Source organism: Sebastes fasciatus, chromosome 22, assembly GCF_043250625.1.
Source record: "Sebastes fasciatus isolate fSebFas1 chromosome 22, fSebFas1.pri, whole genome shotgun sequence".
NCBI lineage: Eukaryota > Metazoa > Chordata > Actinopteri > Perciformes > Sebastidae > Sebastes > Sebastes fasciatus.
In genome coordinates this window covers 5,028,708-5,052,963 of record NC_133816.1, presented here as the reverse complement: position 1 = coordinate 5,052,963, position 24,256 = coordinate 5,028,708, and the positions used below count along the sequence as shown (strand labels likewise).

At 41.3% G+C, this 24,256-nt stretch overlaps 1 protein-coding gene across 2 annotated transcripts; it reads right to left on the bottom strand.

Moving 5' to 3' along the window:
* Positions 1-1,228: 1,228 nt before the first annotated feature.
* Positions 1,229-23,969, bottom strand: LOC141760805 (B-cell scaffold protein with ankyrin repeats-like). 2 transcript variants are annotated; one of them, XM_074623883.1, is made up of 16 exons: positions 23,841-23,969; positions 23,042-23,437; positions 20,702-20,844; positions 20,477-20,615; positions 20,246-20,388; positions 19,055-19,169; positions 18,131-18,327; positions 11,029-11,092; positions 10,578-10,790; positions 7,686-7,748; positions 5,371-5,537; positions 2,964-3,027; positions 2,736-2,765; positions 2,415-2,494; positions 2,214-2,248; positions 1,229-1,692 (listed from the first exon to the last, which is right to left on the bottom strand). In XM_074623883.1, the coding sequence occupies exons 1-15, from the start codon at positions 23,851-23,853 to the stop codon at positions 2,216-2,218; spliced, it is 1,860 nt and encodes a 619-aa protein (XP_074479984.1). In that variant the 5' UTR covers positions 23,854-23,969; the 3' UTR covers positions 1,229-1,692; positions 2,214-2,215. The 2 variants fall into 2 exon arrangements, with proteins under 2 accessions (XP_074479984.1, XP_074479985.1); XM_074623884.1 differs by having other exon boundaries at positions 2,964-3,024.
* Positions 23,970-24,256: the final 287 nt, after the last annotated feature.

The window sequence follows — 24,256 nt, the reverse complement described above, 5'->3', positions numbered from 1 at the left end:
GCCCGCATATAGAAGCGTGGTTGGCGTGGGCGACACATGCCACTGAAGCTCTCTATCTGCTTGTCTCTCTGCGACTGGGGGGAATCATTTCTTGTGGCGGCGCTCAGATGTTTGTGTACACGACGAATCGAGGCCTATCTCGGTGGCCATGCCTGACGCACGGACTGAAATACACTCAGCAGGTGACAGGCAAACATATGCCTCAAATGCCATGGGGTCCTGAAGCCGGATCATCTCCAAAGGCTAACTGGCAGGTCGAAGTAGGGACGGCATTAATACATATTATTCACAAAGAGCATGATTGAACAGAAAAATGTGCCCGGCGTGTACCCAGCTGCTTTGTTGGCACACGGCTCAGCCTCTGCCTGGGTTTCAAGACTGAGCTTGGATTTAGCCATGCATTCACTGAATTCCCCATGCAGCTCTTATTCATTCATTCAGGCACAGGCTGGCCTGTACCAACAAACTGGTATCTCTATGTGTGTGTGTGTGTGTGTGTGTGTGTGTGTGAAACCGACTGTGTGCGTTTGTGCCAATTCCTGAATAGTTTTGTAAATCGCAGCAAATTCAGATTTTTGACAAGTATATACAGGAAACGTTTATTATTCAGAAATTGAATGGATGTGATTTAAAAGGGCCTCTTTCAGCTTTATTTATTTCATTATTGTAAAACTGTTTGTTACACACAGATGCTGAACACAATGAGTTTCCCAGGAAAATGAAGCCTTTGACCTTTAATTTTACACTCACTTGCTGCTACAGCACCCCTCTGTGGATGTTTCTATTCATCCCAGTGAGCTGAGTTATAATAGTCCTACAGTTTCCATTTTATTTCAATTATACTAAATTAGTAGATTCGATTTGACATGTCTTGGCCGATGCGAACCAAGATTAAGCATTTCCTGTTTGCTACCAGGCCCAGCGGGAAGCACTGCGCTGATGTTCTCACCTGCTGCATGAGTATTTTACGTTCCCTTTACATTCATAAACATGTATGGACACTTTTTTTTTTTTTTTTATCATAGCTTGCCTCCCAGCCATCAGGAGGTCAGCAGGTGCTTCTAGGCTTGCCAGATGTCTTTGGTTGCTTCACACAGTGAGTGTGTGATGGATATATTTAGAGATACAGCGCCCTCTAGAGGCAAAGGTGTGAAGGGTTGCAGGCCAATGCTTGCTGGTAAATGGATTCCCTTTCCCAAGAACACAGACCCATGAAAACATATGACAATTGCCATTTAAACATTTTTATATGGATATTTAATTTCATTTTTCACCGTATGAAAGATTCATGAACAATATTTATTATAATTTTAGTAGAGTAGAAGAAATAGACAATTGAAAAGTGTCATTTTCAAAATGAACAAGGTAGTTGTTGACATGGAAAACTTTTAAGATTAAGATAAAATGATACTAAAGATGCAAATTTGATTTCAAAAGTTAAGTTACACACATTGTACATTGTATATGTGATTTTTCCTTAAACCAGAACTTTACTATTTACTATCATAATTTCTTAAAAGAGGCAAAAAAAAGCTGAACAATCAGTAAGAAATACATCAAAAATCATTTCACTTGTTAATTGGAAATACAAAACTTTGTTAATAATACAATTAAATCGACAGATTATGTTTTCAAACAGATTATACCTGATATAATTGGTGGATGAATAGAGTCTTTGTAGAGTGATGGAGCCTGTAAATATGGAAAATATGAAACAATTGATGAATAAATCTGAAAATTAAAGGTGCTCTATGTGATATCCAGAGCATTAGTATAGCAGCAAATTACAATTTGCTATATAAAGATATAGAGGAGTAATGTCTACCTGAGCAGAGAATGAAGCCACTCTGTGTTTGTTTTAATCCGAGCATGCTTTTAGTGCATATTCGTGCATGTGAGCGTGCCCTACTGGCTAGTTTACGGACGCTGCTTTGCACTGCTCTCATATGGCGGTTACAGCTGATAACGCCGTCCTGAACGACGTAGCGCCCACCTTCCGGTTATCCCCAGGTTAACACTGTTAGCTCTGTCAGCACTGTTGCCTTTGTTTCTACTGTTAGCACTGTTAGCTATGAACCGCCGGCTCAGCTGTCGCCATGTTGGGAGCCATGCAGAGGCAATAGAAATGCTCCCAATCTCGCATTTACAGCAGCACCTTTAGGTTCAGTAGAAATGTTTTAATATGAAACTAGATTCATTGTTTTAAGTCTTACCTTCACCGTTTGTCACCTTTCGAGAAGAAACTTAACTGCAAAACAATTCAGAGGGACACTTGTTATTGGTTAATTAGGCCTTGTTTACTGTAACATCATGTCTATCTCAACTCCAATAATAGCCTATGCAATATCATGCAAACTTAATACATGTATGCTAATTTCTGCCAAGCTTTCCTTTGGCAATTAAAGTAAACTCACATGCTGTCCTTTAAGTGGCTTGCTGTAAAAATTAGACTCCACTGCTCGGCTTCCTCTTTGATTTTCACTCACTGCAACACCTGGAGGGAAATGATCCAATATGCACAGCTGAACAGAGAATTGTTCAGTAAAAGGAAATAAAAGACTCCCATTTAGTGCGAGTGAAACTCACTCGATCAAAACAGGGCACCGGGGATTTGATTAAATAACACTTCCCCGAAGATTAATTCCCCACCACTGCAACTGGGACTGGAGAAACTACAAAGGCATGCAAACACCAGTTTTCTCTGTGCACACTGAGATAAGTTTTTAAAGACTCACTTGGCGTGTGATGAACGATGTTGATTTTATCTGTGGGGGAGAGAGAAGAGTTTCTAAACCATCTACAGTATACAGTTTAATACTGTAAGGTGGCTACTTGCTCCAACTTTAACTGCACTGCATAGTATTTATTTTGAAGTTGAAGTTCCAGGAAAGCTGAGCTCTGTGGAGCCTCTCTGTGATGACAGCAAAGCTTAACCCTCATACCCAGGATGGAGGAATATTTACCATAGACACTGTCATCGGCCTTTCTGCTGTTGACGATACTGGCTCTTGGCTGACTCGACTTCTGCTGCAGAGGCAAAGATTAGTGCTTTAATATTAGACCGACACACAGAAAACACCTATTTATCTACAAATTATGAGATTTCCATAAATGAGATTTGCCTCTGGAGGTCTGCTGGAAAACTCACATTCTGCAAATAACGTCTAAATATGCAGCAAGAAGCATGAAAGAGTACTAAGTACATTTACTCAGTACAATTTTGACATACTTGTAGTTTACTTGAGTATTTTTATGCTACCTCATACTTCTACTTCACAACATTTCAGAGGGAAATATTGTACTAATATCTATAGTTACTTTTCAGATTCATATTTTACATTGTCATATTTTGATGTCAAAGAGACATTTCCCTCTAAACTTCCCAGATTGGTTACATTTAAATAAATCACAAAAAGCGGTAAAATTATCAATATTACACAAATAAATGCAATGATGAGATAAAAGTCTTAAATATCAATACAAATTTGCGTGGAACAGTTTAGTTTGTTCTTCGTTCCTCTCCCGTTAATCATCTCTTATCTTTATGTTGTGATGTTGGAAGGGCCCGACCCTTCATTAAACTACCCAGCTGTTACTGCACATGAAGTAGTAAAAATACTACTTCATGTACAACAGTACTTATTGATGCATCAGAAACAATCTAATAATGTAATAATATATCAATCAAAGACAAATTAAAGACTTTCACTTGGAGTATTTTTAGATTATTATAATTTTATAGAGGACCTATTCTGCTTTTGTGTTTTCCCCCCTTTCCTTTAGTGTGTTTTATAGTTTTTTGTGCATGTAAAAGGTCTGCAAAGTTACAAAGCCCAAAGTTCACGACAAAGAGAGTTACTCTCCCCCACAGAAATACTGCTCCTGAACTGCCTGAATCGCCTCGGTTGAAATCCCGCCTTTTCTTCCGTAACGTAGTGATGTCACCAAGTAATACATTTGCATAATACCTGCCTAGCAGCTAGTTTGGCACACCATCAAATAAAGCTAGTTATAGCGGAGCGGAGTCTGAAGAGTATTGTTCGGTTGACCAATCACAACAGAGTGGGCCAGCTGGACATGAAAAGGATATGAATGCTTCTTCCATCACTAATCTCACTTTACATATGTGGGTATTGTGACCTTTTTTTTTTGCGACATTTTAGAAAAAAGTAAAAAAACACACGAGACTGCTTCTTCTACACAAGCATATAGGATTGTTTCACAACCTTTGAAACGAATGATAAGTCTGATAATTAATTTGGACTTCTCAAGCACAGGTGTTATGAATAACATTAAAGCAGCCATCATTAATTTGACTATTTACACCTGTGTTTTTCCAACTGTGATGTGACAGCTGGAGGCAGGACTTTAATTTAACATTCATATCAGTCTATTGTCATGGCGACAGCACCGTTTCGGTTTATTTTTCTACCATTTTCTGCCATTTATCCCTATCTGACCGTTCCATAACAACTCCTGTCGTTCCCTCCCAGCAGGTGTCCTCAGCTCTTCCCGCCGTTCCCCGACCACCTGATCGTCCGTCACCTGCCTGCACACCTGTCCCTCTTTCCCCTAATTAGCCACTTGGTATGTATACTGGCCCACTTTCAGTTTGATCCTCTGTGTGTTCCATTACCCATACTACCATACTATTTAGTATGCCAGAAAAAGATTTAGTATTTACATAGTATGTTAAATGCAGTCAAAAATACCAGAATGTCCTACTACATCCGGTTGCATTTTTGCAGTATGAAAGCCAGCATGCTTTTCCGGCTATTCTGACCCGCAGTCCTCTACACAGTGGATATATGAGCAAGAGGGTCAAAGTTCAAGGGACAATGTTATGACGAAGTAGTATGTCCCAATCCTCCATTCAACAGTGCATAAGGGCAGCTGCAGTACGCACTTAAAGTAAGAAGAAAAAGTATGCGATTTGTAACGTAATCCTTGTTTTAAAAGCATCAACACTTGATTGGCTGACATGGGAAACAGACAAATAAGTTCACCAATCACTAATCAGTTTTTTGTCTGTTAAACAAGCTTGAAACAGAGCCACACCACCCACCTGCGATCACATTATCCCTTCTTGTATTGTGACAGTAATGTATGCAAGACAAGCAGCGATAAGTGGCCCTTCATCACTATCTCTCCTCTCTGTGGGGCCGTCCAAACATTTGGGGCTAAGCTAATGTTGTCATAAATAGCCATTTCCTTGACTCTATGGTATCTTGTACCTTCATGCTCTACTGTGAGTAGATTGTTTTGCAGCTTGGCACAGCACGAGCAACAGATGGTTCTAGTTTTATTAGGGTTCGGTCCTATTCATTCCAAGTCCAGTGTGAGTGAGATCGCAGTGTGTGATAGCCCTACCTGCTGGACGCCGTCCATGCCCTTCTGAACCCGCTGCCAGTCCACAGTGAGTGAATCTGCCTTCACCCTCTGCTGGAGCTCAATGAGCTGCTGCTGCTGGAGCCCGTTTGTCTGGTTTGGCACAAAGGTATCATAGGTGGAAGAGATGCTGTCTTCCCGCCCACGTGCTGCAATGAACAACAATTCAATAAAAAAAATCTGACCAAAAGGTTGAAAACAGAATAATCACCACACATGTGAAGACAAGTTAACAAGCCAGATTTCTGTGACAGAAATAAGACAAGACAGAGTATAAAGCCACTCCAGATGGCATTCATAGAGAGGATTGGTTGCTAATGTGATTTTGCTCAGCACATCTGTAATGCCAGTGAGTCATGACGATGGCAAGTAATTTTCTGGGTGACCGTGATGATCTTTGGTTCTGTCACTCAGTGTCACCAACAGTACAGCAAAGCAGAAAAATAGCTTTGTATCTCTGTAGCAGCTCTTTCACACATTGATTTTTGTTCTCATCCTCTTGGCACCCAAATGTGTTTAAATGTGCTACCTTCTCTTTTTATTGCTTTTTTACTGTTTGTGTGCCCATTACTGCTGGAATAATGGCTTATTCCCCCATGGTGATCACTACCATTTTAATTCATTTAAATTAACAAAGCATCACTAAGAATATCAACATTAACTGATACCGCCCAGCAGGTAATTCCACCAGGTAATCCATCATAAGGGAAGAGTCAGCAAAAATCAGTGGCACAGTAAAAGTCCTGCTGTTATGTGTAAAACATTTACAATCTCAAAGTCATTTAAATTCTGTCCAGAAAGTAGAAATGGAGATGCATTTTTAGAGACAGTGCAAGCAGAAATTCATGGCTTTTTTATTGTATCTCGCGTTTCGTTATTTTTGCTAAAAAATTGATGACTGCAACTGTCTTTTTGTGAGTGAATGATAAAGCCACCCCAACTAGAGCAGAGTGTGGTGATTTAGGTGTACATGCATTAATATGCAGATGAAAACTGAGACGTACCATAATATCGCAATGTCCCCAGTTTGATTCCGACATGGACCTTTGTTTTGCAGTCATACCTCGCTCTATTTCCTGTCCACACGATTCGACTGTTATCAGGCCATTAAATAGGCGTTATCAGTTGCCATAAGCCTCATAGATGTGGGTCATTGTGGGCCTACTAAGCCTACTACGTTGTAAAAGTGAAAGCGAAACTTAAAAGCAACGCGTTCTAACATGTAAAAATTAATGAAATGTTTTGAACACAACCAAATCGTCTTCTTTAGGTTTAGGCAACAAAAACACTTAGGTTTAGGGAAAAACATTGTGTTTTGGCTTAAAGGTCCTAAATATGATATCAAGAGCATTAATATAGTGCCAAACACCTATTTGCTATGTAAAGATATAGTGGAGTAATGTCTACCTGAGCAGAGAATGAAGTCTCTCTCCCTCTGTGTGTGTTGTAATCTGAGTTTCTCTGTGCTTTGTTGACATAGCCGGGCCTTTTAGTGCATGTTCGTGCATGTGAACGTGCCCCACTGGCTAGCTCACGGCCGCCGCTCTGCGCTGCTCTCATGTGGCGGTCACAGGTGATAACGCCGTCCCGACCAACGCTGTCGTCATGGAAGTGTAGCACCTACCTTCCAGTTCCCCCCTCAGGTAAACACTGTTAGCTTTGTCAGCACTTTCAGCGTGTTTTGGACTGTTAGTGCTGTTAGCTGTGAGCTGCTGGCTCACCGTCGCCATGTTGAGAGCCGTTGAGAGTCAATAGAAATGCTCCCAATCCCATACTGTATATAGCACCTTTTAAATAACTGTTTCAAAAGTGAAAGTGAAACTTAACGCTTTTCGGATTTCCGCTTCTGCTCCTGTCATAATTACTACGGTCATTTGAGGTTGCTGTTGTCTTCTTTTATTCCTTCGTTCAGTGATACACCATGTGAATAGATTATAAAACCTGATATTGGGTGTAGCAGGGCCCTAATGACCCACATCTCTACGGTGCTTATAGCCCAACCTGACAACAGTCTAATATATACATACAGGGTTGTTGAGTTTGAAAGACATGGGTGTTTACTAGGTAGGGAAGATCTAACAAAAAGATGCTATCGAGCTTTTTTGTAGCTTTATTCATTTTAGAGACGAAAAGTCAGGATATGCCGGCCTCTGCTGCTTTGGTATCGATCATTCTGTCTCTAATCTGTCTCTTGTGAGCTCTCCAACGTTATGAGAGTGCAATACTGAATTGCTGGAGTGATCCTTTAAGTGTCACATCTATTGATCTGCCTTTTTCCCATATCACCTGACACTCACATTGTTTGGTGGGAAGTGAATACAGATCAGCATCGCCCTGTTGTGTCTTCTTCTTCTGGAACACTGTGAACAGAGAGCAGCTTACAAATGACATTATATATTATAATTATTATTATATAACATAACATTTATTTAGTAAGCTATATCATACATCATTTTCTACTTTTTTTGTGATGAAATTATATTGATTTTAAAGATATTCATTAAAAAATATTAACAAAATAATTACATAATTCAAAACATAAAATAAAATAATAAATAAATAAAATGAAAATAATAAAATTATCACTAATAAAGATAATTCAAAATAAACCCCCTCCTGAAAAAAATAATTTTCTTACAGTTGAGTTCCTCTCAGTGAAAACATTGCAAGGCTGCTACAATTCAGAGCTGATTTGACAGATTTCTACAAAAAGGTTCCTGCATTTTATAAATTTTTCCACAAGATGGCGTCATATCCTAAACTTACAAACAACCAACTGACTACAGAAAGCTAAATGTGAATACACAGCAGAAAAAAAGAAAAACATCCCATTAATGTTTCAGAAAAATACCAATATAATTGAATGTAAATAAATGTGAAATGACGTTTATCCTGGTTTGTTATTCCAGTGCTTAAATCAGTGTTCCTCTCAGAGAAAGACGCATACACACATAGAGCTCTGGATTGAATTAAACGCCCTGAATGATGCTTTTTGGTTTTGGTAGAGAGCACTCAGAATGAAAGGCTACACTGTTCAGCTGTCAGAGGCGGAGGAGCTGCGGCTGCGTGGATTGAAATTCAACATCCACACCCTGCAAGATAATCCCACCTCTGACCATTTCCTCCATGACGGCGTCTCTCTTTTCCACTTCATGTTTCAAACACAGCCTGCTCATAAGACAAGCCCGGCTTTATGGCTTAATTCAGAATGAAATTCACATGACTGGCCTTGCTTTCAGACTGTATACATTACTCTCCATGTAGTTTACATGGAGAGTAATTTCACTCTGTGGGATTGAATTTCATTCACATTTCAGCATTTCAGTCTCATTGAGCTCTGCTGCTGCGAACAAAAGAAAACTCCTCATTATTTCCACTTGTGCCGTGGTCTCCAATAACTGGCTCCTCGCCTGATCCTCCACCAAGCCTCATCTCTCATCTCACATCCTTCACTGCGGCAGTGGGAGCGAGGAGCAAAAAATGTGATCCTTGTGTGGTTTTGAAGCTCCACTGTCTCAATAGATGGAAACCCTCAAAATCCCTCTCCTTTCTCTTCGTGCGCTCTGGGGACAAGGACGATGGAAAACATGTGTAATGACTTATTCTGGCTGACTTGGCCTTGGTCTGGCCAAGATTGGTTGCAGATGGCAAGCCCCGGTAGTTCCCTCTCTGTTACTGAGGGGATGGCTGGGATGCAGAGAGTTCAGCGGTGCACTCAATTTCTTTTTTCGCTTTGTGGGTCCCATCGGGGCAGAGAGTTAGCTCACTGGATACTATAAAAAAAAAGCTGCATAATGGAGATAGGGCGCCTGTTGCACATCATTTTTGTGTGTTTTGATCGTGATGGTTAGTGAAGGAGAGATGAGCGTAATATCATCTGTGGGAATAACAATTAATTGCGGATGCATGTTTTGCATTTGCGAGATGAAAGGGAGAAGTCGCGGATGTTTTAATGATTTATAAGCCTTAATAATACCACTCACTTTTGGATGTTTCATCTTCATGAAATATTCACGCGGCTGAAATTGAACAGTTAGGGGCTGTGGGCTCTCGGCGCAGGCAAATCTTTCCTCACTTTTTTTTGTTTGTTTTGCGGCGGGGAGCGAGCATGTTCTCGTGGTTTATGGGATCAAAACAAAACTGCATCTCTGCTGTGTTCAGCACTGACAATGGCGATGCACATTCCAGGCACTTCCTCCCTCCCACATGAGCTCCCAAACTCCCCTTCACATACTGTGCATAGCAGTGTTGTTTTGACTCCAAATCAGCTCTATCATGTCTGTGATTTGGAAGAAGAAAGGGGGCCAAAGGATGCACTACGCATTCTCATCCTAGCTCATCCCAGCTCATCCCAGCTCGTCACATACTGACGCTTTGTCACGCCCCCCTTGGCATCACTTTATTTTTGGCATCAATCACTATAGTTACCCTTTAGGATTAGGCAACACAACCACTATAGTTAGGTTTAGGGAAGAAGTACATGGTTGGGCTTAAAAGTACTACATTTGTACAGGGAAAATGACACTGAACGAACAGCTCAGGGCCGGCTCTAGCCCTTTTGGTGCCCTAGGCGAAATTTGGATTTGGAGCTACAAAAATTAAGATTTTAATTTTCACTAATAACTGTATTTATTATAATATAAATAAACAATTGGCCCCTGATATTGTTGGCTTAAAAGTTTTAAGTCAATTTCAGTACAATGAGATTTACTGGGGTGAAAAGTGTATTTCATTCTTTATTTATTTATTTATTTATTTGTTGATTTGTTACCTCAATGCAGGAGATGAGGAAGGGCGCTCACCAGCATTTTTTTTTTTTAATTTAGAATTAATTTAGAATTTTTTTTTGAGGGTGATCAGCGCCCCACAGAAGGTGGCGCCCTAGGTAACCGCCTATATTGCCTATGCCTTAAGCCTTCCCTATAACAACTGATGACGCAGGGGATGCAAACATCTGTCTGCTGGATGAAAGCCTTGTGATTGTTAGACCCATCCACTTCCCCTCTCACTCTTTGCGTACTTCCTCTGAGTGTTTACTGTTGCCTCGGATGGGTTTACATTATAGTTAATGGAACGCCCGGTGCGTTTCACACCGGCGCTAAAGGGTGCATTGTGCGGCGGTACCGAACGCCAACGTCTGTATTTAAAGCCCTGGGAGTGAGAACGGGCAGTGATGCAACAAACGTTACCTTTAGTGATGTAAGGGGTTCTGTCCTCCTGCAGGGTGCTCTCAGGCCGAGGTGTGGGTGCTGGTGGGCGATTGGCAATAGCCACTGCTTTTGTTGAGTTCATGATGCTGTCATATTCATCATTCAGCTCCAGTGGTGCGTAGATATCCTCATCCTCCCCCTCTTCATCCTCTCCTTGTTGCTCATCCTGTTCACGCTTGGTGGAAGGAGTCCCTAATGCACAAAGTGTTACCGTCACGATGAAGTTCTGCACGCTGCTTTTTTGCTACTGTCATTTCACAGCTAATCGGAAGCAAACGCTACACGCTGTGCCCATCAGCAAGGGGGAAATATTCAGTGGTCGGAAATGAACCCAGCATAATGATGTGCTGGAGGTGGGGAGAAAAACAAAACGATGCCATTATCGGCTTTCCTTTGTCCTCTTTCCACTTCCCATCAGCCCCTCACTCACCTGCACCGCTCATCATTTCGTACACACCGGCATCCCCATTGTCCTCGCGCGAGTTGAACATATTCTGCAACCACAGAGCATGAAGAGATGTGTTTTATGCTTCATCCAAATCACAAAGAAGCAGCTCAATAGAGGCAATTTAGAATTGAAGGAAAGAAATGTCTAATGTTGAAGCCGGGCATTTGCTATGTGAGAGTGGATATTTTTGTCTCAGTATTCATGCATGCTTGACGAATCTTGATACAATGCAGCCTGATTTTTGTAATCTCTCCTTGGCTCACTACATCCTTCCTGTCGGCTCATTTTCTCACCTGAATCTTCCTCCCAAGGCACAATAATAAAAGCTAGATGACTATCCGCTAAGCATGTTCTAAGCTTTGTCACACTATATAGGCTAATATCAGCCTCCACGTCATGCTTTAATATTCAGCGTTTTTATGTCAGGTGTGACAAACGTCCAGATTATTAATTGAGGTTTCTCACCGCATCTGTTAGGAGAAGCAATTTCAGGGCTATTGCAGGAATTAGAGAGGTGTGCTGTAAGTAACCCTGCCTGACTGCTGCTGGATAACAGAAAGCAGTTTTCCCTTTTGACAGCAGAGCTGCTGCAGAGTCGGCCTATTTGCTAATAGCATGCTGAGGGACAGACGGGGGTATGATCAGGGTAATTATGAAATCAGACAATCTTCCCCTTTCAGTCCAAACATATCATTTAGTGAGCAATTCAAGACCCTTGGCTTGATAGTTAGACTGCATCCGTAATTAGATTGAGATACGGATATTAATTTACTGCCATCTTTCAACTTCTGATAGAGATCATGTGAAGAACTGAAGAGTTGCATCATTCCTTTTGACTCACATTGAAAAGCTGCTTCCTTAGAGTATCTGTATTGACAGAGAAACAAGAAAGGGAAAGCGAAAAATGATATTTGACGATGTACATAACATTTTCTCAGATTTGCACGAACCACTACAGTCAAATAAACTGTATTTACTATGTATTAACGGGGACATATCATGAAAAACTCACTTTTTCAGTGCTTGTGCACATGCATTTGGGTATCTGGAGTGCCTACCAACCCACAAACTGTGAACTGTGTCAGTTTTTTGTTGGCTGCCTCGATCAGAAAACATGTGATTCAACAAGCCATTCAGATTTGGCTCCCCTTCCTATGTCACATACAGACTCATTAGAATACATCACCACACAACTACCTTTACATAGGTGCACCCAGTGGGATACGTCCAGGTCTGAAAAGTGAAGCCAATGCAGAAGCCCTTAAAAATGAGCCTACTTCTCACTTGAGTTATTACCTCAGTAAACATTGTAAACATGAGTTTATGGTCTCAATCACTAGTTTCAAGTCTTCTTCAATACAGCATGATGTTCTTTTAGTGAATTATGGTCCCATTTAGAGTCAAATAGGGTATGCTTTAGGACGCGGCTACCTTGTGATTGACAGATCGCTATCATGTCTGTGTTTTCGTCGTGAAACTTTAACCCTTTCACAGTGTGTTTTCAGTTCATGAAAGTTAATTATAACCTTTTTTAGTCGCCTGAAGGTTGTACTTAGCTTCACTCTCTCGTTTCACTTCTGGCTGCAAAAAAAACAACGACATGGTGACGGCCAGAAACCAAGATGGTGATAGACCAAATGCCGAACCCGAGGTTTCAAAACTGTAGTCCACAAACCAATGGTTAACGTCACGGTGACTACGTCCACTTCTTATATGCAGCCTAAGGGTGCACCACGTTTTTCTCGCAAGCCAATCAGAGCAGACTGGGCTTTTTCAGGAGAGGTTCTTAAAGAGACAGGTGCTAAAGCGGAGCGTTTCAGACAGGGACAGACAGTTTGAAGAAAATAGTGGTTTTTGAGGTTTCTTTCAAGTATAAAACCCAATACACAAGTATGAACTTAGAAATGATCATGATATGTCCCCTTTAAAACAGCTGCTGAGCTGTAACGTAAAATTTTGCCTCCAAACAGACATGGCAACAAAAGACTCATAATGCATATGACAATGCCTCTGAGTTACATTTGATTCTTTTATCAATTTAAAATGATATATTTTGAATTCAATAAGAATAATATAAACCTTTGCAGATACAGCTCACTTTGATGGAGATATCCTGCATATAACCGGCCATGCTCTGTGTGCAGTTTCCAAGCAACACAGCCACTCATGACTCAATTACAATATTACACTGTTCCTAGTATTGCAAATGACTTATTGGTTGCCATGAATGCATTACTTAACAGTGGAGGTTCATAACCGGCCCAACAGGTAGAAAGGATGGGTTAATTACCACCCCAGCTTGAACATTGAATTATAATAGTTGGATGCTGTGCTTGAGCACAGTGTGGTATTTTCAGAGGTAATTTCTGGACAGGGGAGGGGGAATTTATTTACTAACCACGAACGCTGAATCATTTTACAGATGTCTGAAACTACAGGAGCCCCGGGCATTCCAGACAAATTCAGTTTCACCGCCGCAATCCAAGCAGCAGTGCTTCAGACAAAACAGCGGGTTTGATTTTGTTAGAGGGAAAGCAAATCTCAAGGGAATCTGGTGTAAGATAAGGAGTGTAAATGTGTTTTCAGCAGCTGAAATGGTCAAAACACAGGCCGGCTAGTCTCGGCTCTCAGTGCCAGCATGCTGGCTGTGTTTTGACATAGTGGTTTCAGGATAAGAGTGTTGGATGCGTGGCAGATTGTAGAGTGTTTTGGCGACGGCCAAAATGCCGTACTCGAGGCTTCAAAACGGCAAGGCCACAAACCAATGACTACATCCATTTCTTACGTCTATGGCTAGTACTCTACTCTACCTTCATTGGTTGGGTTGGTTAGGTTTAGGCATGAGGAGTGAGATTGGTTAGGGTCAGGGTAAACCATTAAGAGGTAGAGTAGGGTGGATCATGCGACTGACGTCATTCTGTTTTTTGTTTGTTGTATTTTCGAAACAATGGTGGTTTGTTTTCAGGATAATGGGCTGTCGGACAAATGGGCTTTCGGTCCAATGGGACATTTTTCAGACTATCTGGGTTTCGGAATAATGGAACGTCGGGACAAGCGATCATACACTAGCGGAAGTATGATCTGAGGGAACATAGGGCTGAGGGAACATAGACACATGGAGAATTTCCTAATTAGCACTGAACATAAAGTTGAGATATTTCAGTCTGGACCAAAGTGGTGGACTGACATTGCCATCCATAAAGCACCTCTGCTAGCATAAAGACTGAGTGTAACATTGTTCAGTAGTAATGCACTACACACGCAACATGTAACCTGAGGGATGAAGATAAGCGTATCATTCAAATGATAAACAAATCTCCGGAGTTTTGCCAGTGATGATTGTGCCGTTACTGACCAAACCAAACATAACATGCAAAATCCCTGGTTTAGAGTGTACAGTTGGGTGTCACACAATCTGTCTCTCTTGCATTTGAATAGGAGTATACAGTACACAAACACAGCATGCAGCACGTAAATAGCTCTTTGTAGCCTTTGGAGGGCCGTACAGTTGCGAGCTAATTTGTATTTATCGAGCCCTGCTCTGCTTTGATCTGAGAGCACAACACAGCGGGATCTTGGTAGGTGCGCAGAGTCCATCTAAATGCCAAGTGACCCAGTATTGAAATATTAAATAAGGACAATGTGTGTTTGTGTTAGTAATAACGATGAGCAGGCACAATATTGCGGTTTGTGGACATAAAACATCGTAGATAACAGCGGAGTATTTTCTATATTTATATTCTAGTTATGCTCTCCCTGAATAATTCAGCTTTCCCCTCCGGAGCGGTTCACAGCTAATTAACAAAGAAGTGTGGTGCCAGGGCAGACTAGTGGATCTGACGCAGGCCCTGTGAGTGATTCAGCCTGTGCATGAAGCAGGGGACCGATCCATCTAGGATTTATTGACAGAGTGCTGCTACACTGACGCCCAAATCACTGATGCATCATGGGTTGATTAATTGGAGGTGGGGGAAACACTGCAGACGAGTTAATGAAACTGCCTTGCAAAAAAAAAAAGGAGCAAGAACAAAACCCCACGTACTTCCTCTCTTATACTTCCTCTAACGCACCACACAAGCGTGGTTTTGGCTGTTAAGATGAATTTTAATTACCCTCCAAGAAAACCACAAGTGTCAGTTGCTTGTGCATGTCGGATCTGTCTGTTATGTCACATCTATAGGCTTGTCGAAGTCCCTGTGGGGAGACCTCTGTTTGACTCTACCGCTCCCCTGTCAGCTCAGCCGACTCACTTTGACTCGCAGCGAGCACTTTGACTCACTAGAGCAGTCTGATCAAACCTCGCTCCATCTGCAGTCACTCTCAATTAGCACCGTTGTTAGGGGGATAAATACATTTGCAACAGCTGTCGGAGTGTCTAAATTTCCCTCGAGGGCTAATTCTCTATAGGTTGATCTGAGCCTTCAGAGAAAGTTAAAAGTTGTCAGTACTACTGTATAAGGGGACGGGGAGCAGAGATTTTCACATGAATGAATGAGCATTATGCTGCTGTCTGTTACAAGATGACACATAAGGGATTCAACAGCTGATACAAGCTTTAAAGGGTTGCACCAATACAATGGAAGTGAATGGAAGTATTGTGCTCACAACATTGAGAAATTGCATTAAAAAACTTTGACAGCAACATTTCTTTTCAAAATCAGTGCCCAGTGGTGGAATGTAACAAAGTACATTTATTCAAGTTCTGCACTTGAGTACAAATTTGAAGCACTTGAATATTTGAAGTGAAGTATATTTCAGATGAACTTTTAAATCCACTACTTTTTATGACAGGTATAGCTACTTTGCAGGATAAGATTGTATGTCCTACAAAACATATGGTTACCTTCCAAATGTGATGCAGTGCTATAGGCCTAGATGAAACTACTCAACGGGGAATGGGAACTGTGGAGCATTCTGGGACGCGCCGCCATTTTTGGAGTAAATATCACTAGTCTGTTCATCTGTCATCTGTCAATTGTTCATCATCAGAAATGTATAAAGTAAAGCCCATATAAAGAGAAGCTGACAGAGGCAAACGGGAGACATATTACAAAATTGAAATAGTTAGTGAATGATATCAATCCTTACGAATAAGAAGGGACCTTGACAATTTGCCTACCATTACAGTCACTGATGTGTTTTGGCGTTAGTGAACACCTGTCAGCAGTTCAAAATATGTAAATCTTTGGAGGCCAATGTCCAATTTACAAACGGGTAGGTAGGCTATATCTACATGCTAAATGCCAACTACAAAATCATCCCGACAAAGATAAAATAGTTTATGTTAGCCTAACAGAATAATAAGAAAACGTTGGTTACTGCATAATTAATCTACTGGTATCTTGCAGAATGAAACCCATAACGTTAGCCTACCTTTGTGTCTGACTGTACGCTATATATACTACAATTTGGCTTTTGAATCATATTCACCGTGTAGTGTTTTGTGTTATCTTTTGACACTCGCAGTAAACAACCAACACTCTTATCCTTCATCCTCCAAAGATGGGCGACTTGCTGTCGGTGACGTTACATTCCCGTTCCCTACAGCTAGTTAAATATAGCTCCACATCGACCTCCTAATACATTCAAATGCTGATTTCATGTTAGCAAGCTAGCACCTACAGCAGGCCAGCTTAGCTTAGCAGAAAGACTGGAAACAGCTAGCCCAATAGCTCACTAATTAACATCTTATATCTTGTTTGTTTAATCCGTACAGAAACCAACGTGTAAAAACAAAAATGTGACGCTTTATAGGGGGTTATTATGTGCACACTATTTCCTGGTCGGGACCATAGGCTATCTTCAAGGAGTCTCCAGGAAGTCAGTGCGCCAGGCAAAGAAATAGTGTGACCTCCCAAGATGTAATTTTTACACTTTGTACGGATTAAACAAATAAGATGTTACAATTTAATTTAAAAATGAGTTTTAGGGGTGCTGGAAAGTGGATTTTTTGGTCTGTTTTAGCTTTAATAGATAGATAGAGCAGAGCTAGCTGTTTCAGCTCTATTGATTTTTTTCCCATCAAAAGGGATCAGGTGGATTGTTCATTTGCTTCTTGCATTGTGTGCATCTGTAATGTTTGGTTAAGTATTTGCAGGACACACCAGAAATGATGTGATGTTTTCAGCCTGCCATCTTGGCTAACGCTACACCACTGGGTACATCATGTCTTTCTTTTAATGATAATGTCCTCGCTGCCTAATGAAATTAGCATCGGAAAGAAACACAATGATCCTCGTGTGTCCTCCAGATTCATCAGATAAAGGGATGTGCATGCATGCAAGGGATCTATTAAATTTGGATTGCTGCTCTTGTGTTACACTCCTCATAGTGAAATGGGAGGTTGAGCTGGAAGAGGCTCTTCATATTAACATGGCAGCCATTACGCAAGAAAATCCCGACATTAGTGGCTGCATTAATTGTCTGAATGTATGCAGACGACCTGCGCTCTGAGCCAATTGTGCATGCATGAACAAACACAGCCTTTCTAAGTCTCTGCGGGGGTGTTCCATTAGGAACCTGGCAGGCCAATGAGGGGGGTTACCATCAATCCACTAACTATGCCATGAGCTGGATGCAAAGACACTAGTTAGGAGAGAGCGAGGTCGCCCCTGACATACAGGTCACTCTCCGTGCTTTCCACCTTTCTATCCTCTCAATTCTGTTCATTATTGATAACCACTCGCCACTCACTCGCACTCCTAACGCTGTATTGGTGTTAGTAAGAGCATTCCTGAGTGCTGTACTGCAGATCTCAAGAGCTGAGGTGCATACAGTACATTGTGCTGTTTTCCTCAGCTGTCAGCAGGTAAATGAAAACTATAAGGAATCCCATTGAGGTGACATTACATCCAGCCAGCTTCTAGATAGACAAATAACATCATCGGGTGGATTTAATTAGCTCATATAGCACTGAACATGAGAAGCTGTCATCAGATATTGGCATTTTGAGAAATGTCTTCATTGTATGGAGGGTCAATAAAGCCAATACAATATTGAGGAATATCAACTGGAGCGAGGTGAAAATTATCCAGACAAAAGAAATAAAACCCTATTTGAGAGTTGCAAATATGGAAGTAGTTACCAGTGTCTCCTTCAATAAGACGTGAAGCTCCGTGTGGCCTTGACTCTTGGCGATCTCAGTGGGAGTCTGTCCGTGGCGGTTGGCTGTGCGCAGCGCTCGTTCAGCACCTGGACACTGGAGGAGCAGGCTGGAGACGCTCTTGAATCCGTACTGGGCGGCAAAGTGGAGGAGCGACGGTGCATCTGCTTGGCGCAGCTCTGATGTGGATATTTGCACGTTTTGATAAGGTTGGGGGAAAAAAAAATAAAAAATTGACAGCACCAATTAGGCCTGAATTTGCATTTGCACATAATATTCCCTAAGATTTCCCCACTCACCACAGGTGATAACTTGAAGTTGGCCCTCAATCTAACACAGTCAGGAGAGTCGAAGAAAGACAGCTTGGAGGCACTTATTGACCTGTTTGTCATGGGAACATTTCCCTGTGCCCTTTTTAGCAGAGTTAAGGATCAATTTCGGTAGCTGATGAAGCCATCAGTCTGCTGAATAATGAGCCAAGAAATAATGGAGGGCTTTCTTTTTCATGGTGGATAATGTGCACCATGCAACAGGAACACATTCCAACTGTGAGACTTATGTTCAATCCACAGTGTTGCATAAACACATGCTTGGAGTGAGAGGAGTGAATTGGCATTCTGTTGTGGTTAATGCATTTGCATAAATGCTGCGAATGTCTCATATGGCATCATTTCATCATCACTTGGTACAACATGTGACATGTTACTTATGTGTAGATCTGCACTAGAACTGTGTGAAAAAAGTGTTTTCCAGTAAATAGTTTGAGATCCTTGCTCATGTATCCCTGAAAGTCCAAACAGCATTTAAAGTAAGTTGTACCAGTTTGGGTTTTCCTCTCAGTGTGATTACTCAGCAGATGTTTTTTTCAATGCAAAGTTCTGAGTAAGCAATCTTACAGTGCTGTACCTCTTTCAGGAGTGTTTTCACACTGCAGTCCCCGAAAGCCTCCGGTGGGCATGCTCTCCAACAACATGGAGGACAACTTCTGATCCAGTTTCTCCACAGAGGACTCACGAAGAGCCTGAAATCCACAGGGACGGACAGTTCAGGAGCGGAACACATTTTTGGAATAATTATTTGAGGTGAGGCAAGTAAGCACAGTCTTAAATAAAAGTCAAAATTGATGAGAAAACAAAAGCAGCGCCTAAAAACAGAGGATTTTATGGTGAAATACAGTCTACAAAGGCACAATAGAGATGCCAAGTTGAATATAACCATGCACATCAGAGTCCAGTTGTGTCAGTGCAGGCTTTTAGTTTGAAATTCTCTTGGCAAATTCTTTTTTTGGCATTGCTCAAGTTTGCCTCTTCAGCAGAAGAGACCTAATCAAATCAAGTGTTCATGGCAGTAGGAAGGCTGAAACCTGCCGTCTCTTCATTTCCAGAGAGGAGACTGTAAGTGGTGCGCATGAACATCAGCAAGAAATATGCAGATTCAATTAATCTTCTGTTTTTCTGGGTCTTTCTAATGACTTGAAGTGGATAGATTATTAACAGTGTTTTGGGGCGGCACTTGACTAATTTCTATAACTGTGTTCCATAACGATGAGTCACTCTTAAGTAACATAACACATTCAAAGTGCCTCCGAAGAGTTGCTTTTATAGAGGAAGGGGGAGAATAGGACAGCATTCAAATGTGTTTCCTACATTACTAAATCAATGATTGATAGACTTATTTGAATACATTTGCCAGTGTAAGAGGTATGCTCAAACAAATGAATACTGTAATATTACATTTATTATTTACAGAAAGTAACATTAAATTAATAAAGTTTAGAAATATGAATGCACATCTTTATTACAATGATGCTGTTGAAAAGTTTACCCATGTTACCAACCAGTCTGCAACTCTCCAGACTATGATTTCATACAGAAAAATAAAATAAAACCCGTACTACTTTCTATTAAAGGGCTCCTCCATTCAGTATTATTACACTCCCATAAAGTTGGGGGGATTGACAACAAACAGATTAAAGAAAGAATGGTCAAAAGCAAAGCAGCAAATGTCCTGACTTTTTGTCCCTGATGGGTCTAGCTTGAAAAATCAAAAATCGTACATTTCCCATAATGCAACTCAACATCCCTTTAATGGCGTTACCTGACACATGAAGTCCACAGGGTCTGCTGCCCTCGCTAGCAGGGAGGTTATTTCCTCCATGTTGCTGTAGTACTGCAGCTGTGCCTTGCTCAGTGGCACCCCACCGCTATACACAGTCACTCTCACATTTCCTGCTGGAAAATCTGCAATAGAAACAGAAGCTGTACACGGGCATGTCTAAAACAGTTATCTAAAGTATTTAAATCATTAGTTCGTTATTATTTTGTTCACCTGGTGCATTGACGCACAGGATCCGCTCATTCCAGCAGACGGGCTTCACTCTCAGCATCTGATTCTCACCAGTGAACTCAACCTCAGCGTCGCTGCCAGCCGACTCATTTTTCAGGAGAATGAACACTTCCGTAGAGCGCTGCCAAAGAGACAGTACAGTGAACTGCAATGCAGTCAAAGTTTTATGAGAAAAAGAAATGGCTTACTACTAACTGAGTGTCTCACCCCGCATGGAACTCTGGAGGGAACGACCGCAATGCTGGATCGGACAATCTGGCCTCCAGGTGACTGCATTTGTTCCGCCTTTTGCTCTGATCCTGATAGTTTACGAGTCATGGGGTTGACATTTGCCGCTGTGGCTAACACACCTACGAGAGATGGGACATTTACTGTAACGTCATTGTCTACTAAATGCACCAGTGATGTCAACAAAATGGGTTTCAGATAGGCTACCATAAGCTATACAGGTGCATTTTTAGCCACGCTAGCAGCCTGGCTCTTGGATGGAAATGTTGGTCAGTTGGTTCACCATCTTGGTCCAAACTGAAACATCTCACTAAAAGATGCATTGCCAATAAATTTGACATTTATGGTCCTCAGAGGATGAATTATACCGACTTTGGTGATCTAGTGACTTTTCCTTTAGCACCATGATCAGCTCAAAATGTCAAAGCTTCATTACTAAATACCTGCAAAACTAATGTCATTCCCATCAGCCTCCGCTGTACTTTGTGATTAGTGGCAATTTGCCAATGTTAGCATGCTAGCAAACCAAAGTAAGATGAAAATGGTGATCATTACACCTTCTTGGCACAATAACATTGTCATACATGCTAGCATGTCATTGTGAGCATGTTAGCATACCTTTAGCTCAACACACTACTGTATCTCAGTCGCCAGAGCCGCTAGCACGGCTATATAGAATCTTTGTCTTGTTATTTTAAACCAAATTAGGTTAAATTACATTAAAGGGGACATATGAAAAACTTTTGAAACACTTTTTCAGTACTTGCGCACAAAAACATGTGATTTAACAAGTCATTCAGATCTGACTCCTATTCCTATGTCACATGCAGGCTCATTAGAATATATCGTCCACGGCTTGAGAACTACCTTTGCAAAGGTGCACCATGTTTTTCTCGCAAGCCAATCAGAGCAGACTTTGGGAGGTTTTCTTAAAGAGACAGGCGCTAAAATGGAGCGTTTCAGACAGAGGGTGAATACAGGTATATTCAGACTGACAGGATGAGAAAAATAATGTGTTTTTTGAACATTAAACCATGTAAACATGTTCTAGTAGAAACCCAAAACACAAGTATGATCCTGAAAATGAGCATGATATGTCCCCTTTAAATCCCAAACTCTCTGGTAGGCTACATATTGTTAAAGCTGACATTTTGAGTGATGCAAATAGAAAATAGAAATTGAAAAGGTCATTTTGGAGGTCATTTTCACGACTGTTGATTTGGCTTTTCTGGCATTTATTAGAGAAACCAGTCATGAAGTGCACATCCTTCACCTGTTTACACTGAACCTCATCAAAACACCCACATGTCTGTTGCTAACAAACAGACAGCATCATCCTGTATGAATAGGGAAAGTACTTCTGGGTTAAAATATAACTGTTCGTGGGAGTCTGGCCTGAATCACTTCACTGTATCAGTGCAATCAAGTGCACTTGAATTTGCATGACTAACGAAGATTATCGTCAGTGGTGGCTGAAGAGGAAAGACTGGCTATTTGCATCAGATGTTCCTCCTGCACACACACACACACACACACACCTGTTTAAATACAAGCCACCTCCTCCGCTTTATGATTTTATACAAATAGTGCAATTAGGAAAAACAGGGAAGGAGGCGAAGGATAATTGGCAGCTAGGGCAGATGAGGACATGCTAAAGATACACACAGTTTCACCAAAGAAGTCTCTGCGGCTGCTGGCACCTAAAAAACATTGGATGTCAATCTGCAGCACACACAATTCACGGGGAAAAAAAGTCAGTAAACAGGTTTCCAAGCTGCCGCTCAGGCATTCTCACAAATAATGAGCATTCTTTCCCTTCGTATTTATGGCAGCAGAACGGTGAGGCCATGTGAAATATTTTCCTGAAGGAAGAGCATGATGAAGAGGGTGATTGTGTTCTGGGTTTGCAAGACTAGGAAGCACACTGGGACTAAATTGCACTCTGTTTTACCATCATGCATCAAGATATTTCAATTCATTAATTAATTTTATTGCAATGATCATCGGTGAGTAAAATGATAATGTTGGAAACTGTAGCATTTGGATTGGAATAACACTTCTTAGATTGAATATAAGCACACGATGAGGTGGGATTTGATACCTCACTGGTTTCTGAAATAAGGTCAGTGACCTCCAGGGGTCTTTGAGGGCATCCTAGGAGGCCCCCAGTAAATGATACAAATAATTTGATTTCACAATTAATTAATTTTGCAGAAGCTGGCACAGTAGAGGTGGAATAATGTGAAAGAGCATTTATTTTGCACTTGATATGTGATGAAAAAAAGTCAAAAAGACAAATTTTGAGAGCCAATATCCTACCTTTTCTCACGATATCAATCACAGTGGACGTGTACTCATGAGCATCTTGTTCACTGGAGACCTGCAGGCACTCGTCGCCGTTCAGGGGCACCAGCTCCAGCAGCGGGGTCAGGCTCTCGACCCCGCACAGCAGCACGACCACACGGGCCGCAGGATGCAACACGCGGGCCAGGAAGAAGCGCTGCTTCTGGCACAGGCCCTCCAGCATGCCCTTTGAAAGGACCAGGAACTTGCAGGCGTACTGGGCCAGCCTGAGGAAGTCATCCTGCCGGCTGGACACTGCGGCGATGTCATAGCACCGGATCCCGGCCTCTGGGATTGGACCGGCGAAGGCTAAATGCAGATAGGTGGCCCATTGCTCTGCCTCCGTCTCATAGATGATTAACAGCTGCTCAGCTGCAAGAAAAAGTATTCAAGTATTCTAATGAAAAAAACATCATATTCCCACTACATTAACTACTGCATATTTATAGCAAAAGAGTCTCCAGACTTTTCAGCAGCTGACCCACATAGTGGAAAAATACTCTTTGCTGTCACTGTCAGTGTAGCATATTAAAATATAACACACTTTGACATTGACTTATACAAAAACAACCAAAGCTTTTTACTTTAAAGTTTTTTTCAATATTGTGCTAAGATATATTGAGCCAATATTAATGAAAATGTTGCTCTGAGCATCGCAAACAATCATAAATCAGCAAGACTCATACAGTATATTAAAGCAATGAATCATTTTCATCACCCCAGTAAAAATGAAATGAATGAATAAATAATTAATGCAATGGGACAGCTAGCTTACCTGCCTGGCTCATGGCTACGGTGCTGTTTGTCCGCTGGTCTTACTTCACAGTGACATGGAAAACAGCACTGCTATTGTCAGGAGGAGCTCAGATAAGAGGAGTTTCCTGCTACACCGAAATGAGATGAGAATATTTGAATATCACGCCTGTTCTCTGGTCTGGTGATAAGGAAAGTTTGTTCCATGGGAGTCTTTTTTTACAGCACTAATTCCATGGCAGCACTTCTAAGTAATTTAATCAGTGGAATTAAATGTGCTTCATGCTTGTGATAGAATATTCTCAAAATTGATTCTGTGGTTTGGACATCAAAAGCTTACCATCCAAGTTTAGTTTTGCTGTCAGCATGTTACTGGCACTGCCAAACCTGGTATGCAAAATGGGTAGTTATAAATGTCATAAAAGGCCAGTTTTATTC

Coding starts and splice junctions, on each gene's coding strand:
- LOC141760805 (XM_074623883.1), bottom strand. Junction 10,791..11,028: donor CGAAATGATGAGCGGTGCAG/GTGAGTGAGGGG, acceptor TTTGTGCATTAG/GGACTCCTTCCACCAAGCGT. Junction 5,538..7,685: donor TTCACTTCCCACCAAACAAT/GTGAGTGTCAGG, acceptor TGTTCATTGCAG/CACGTGGGCGGGAAGACAGC.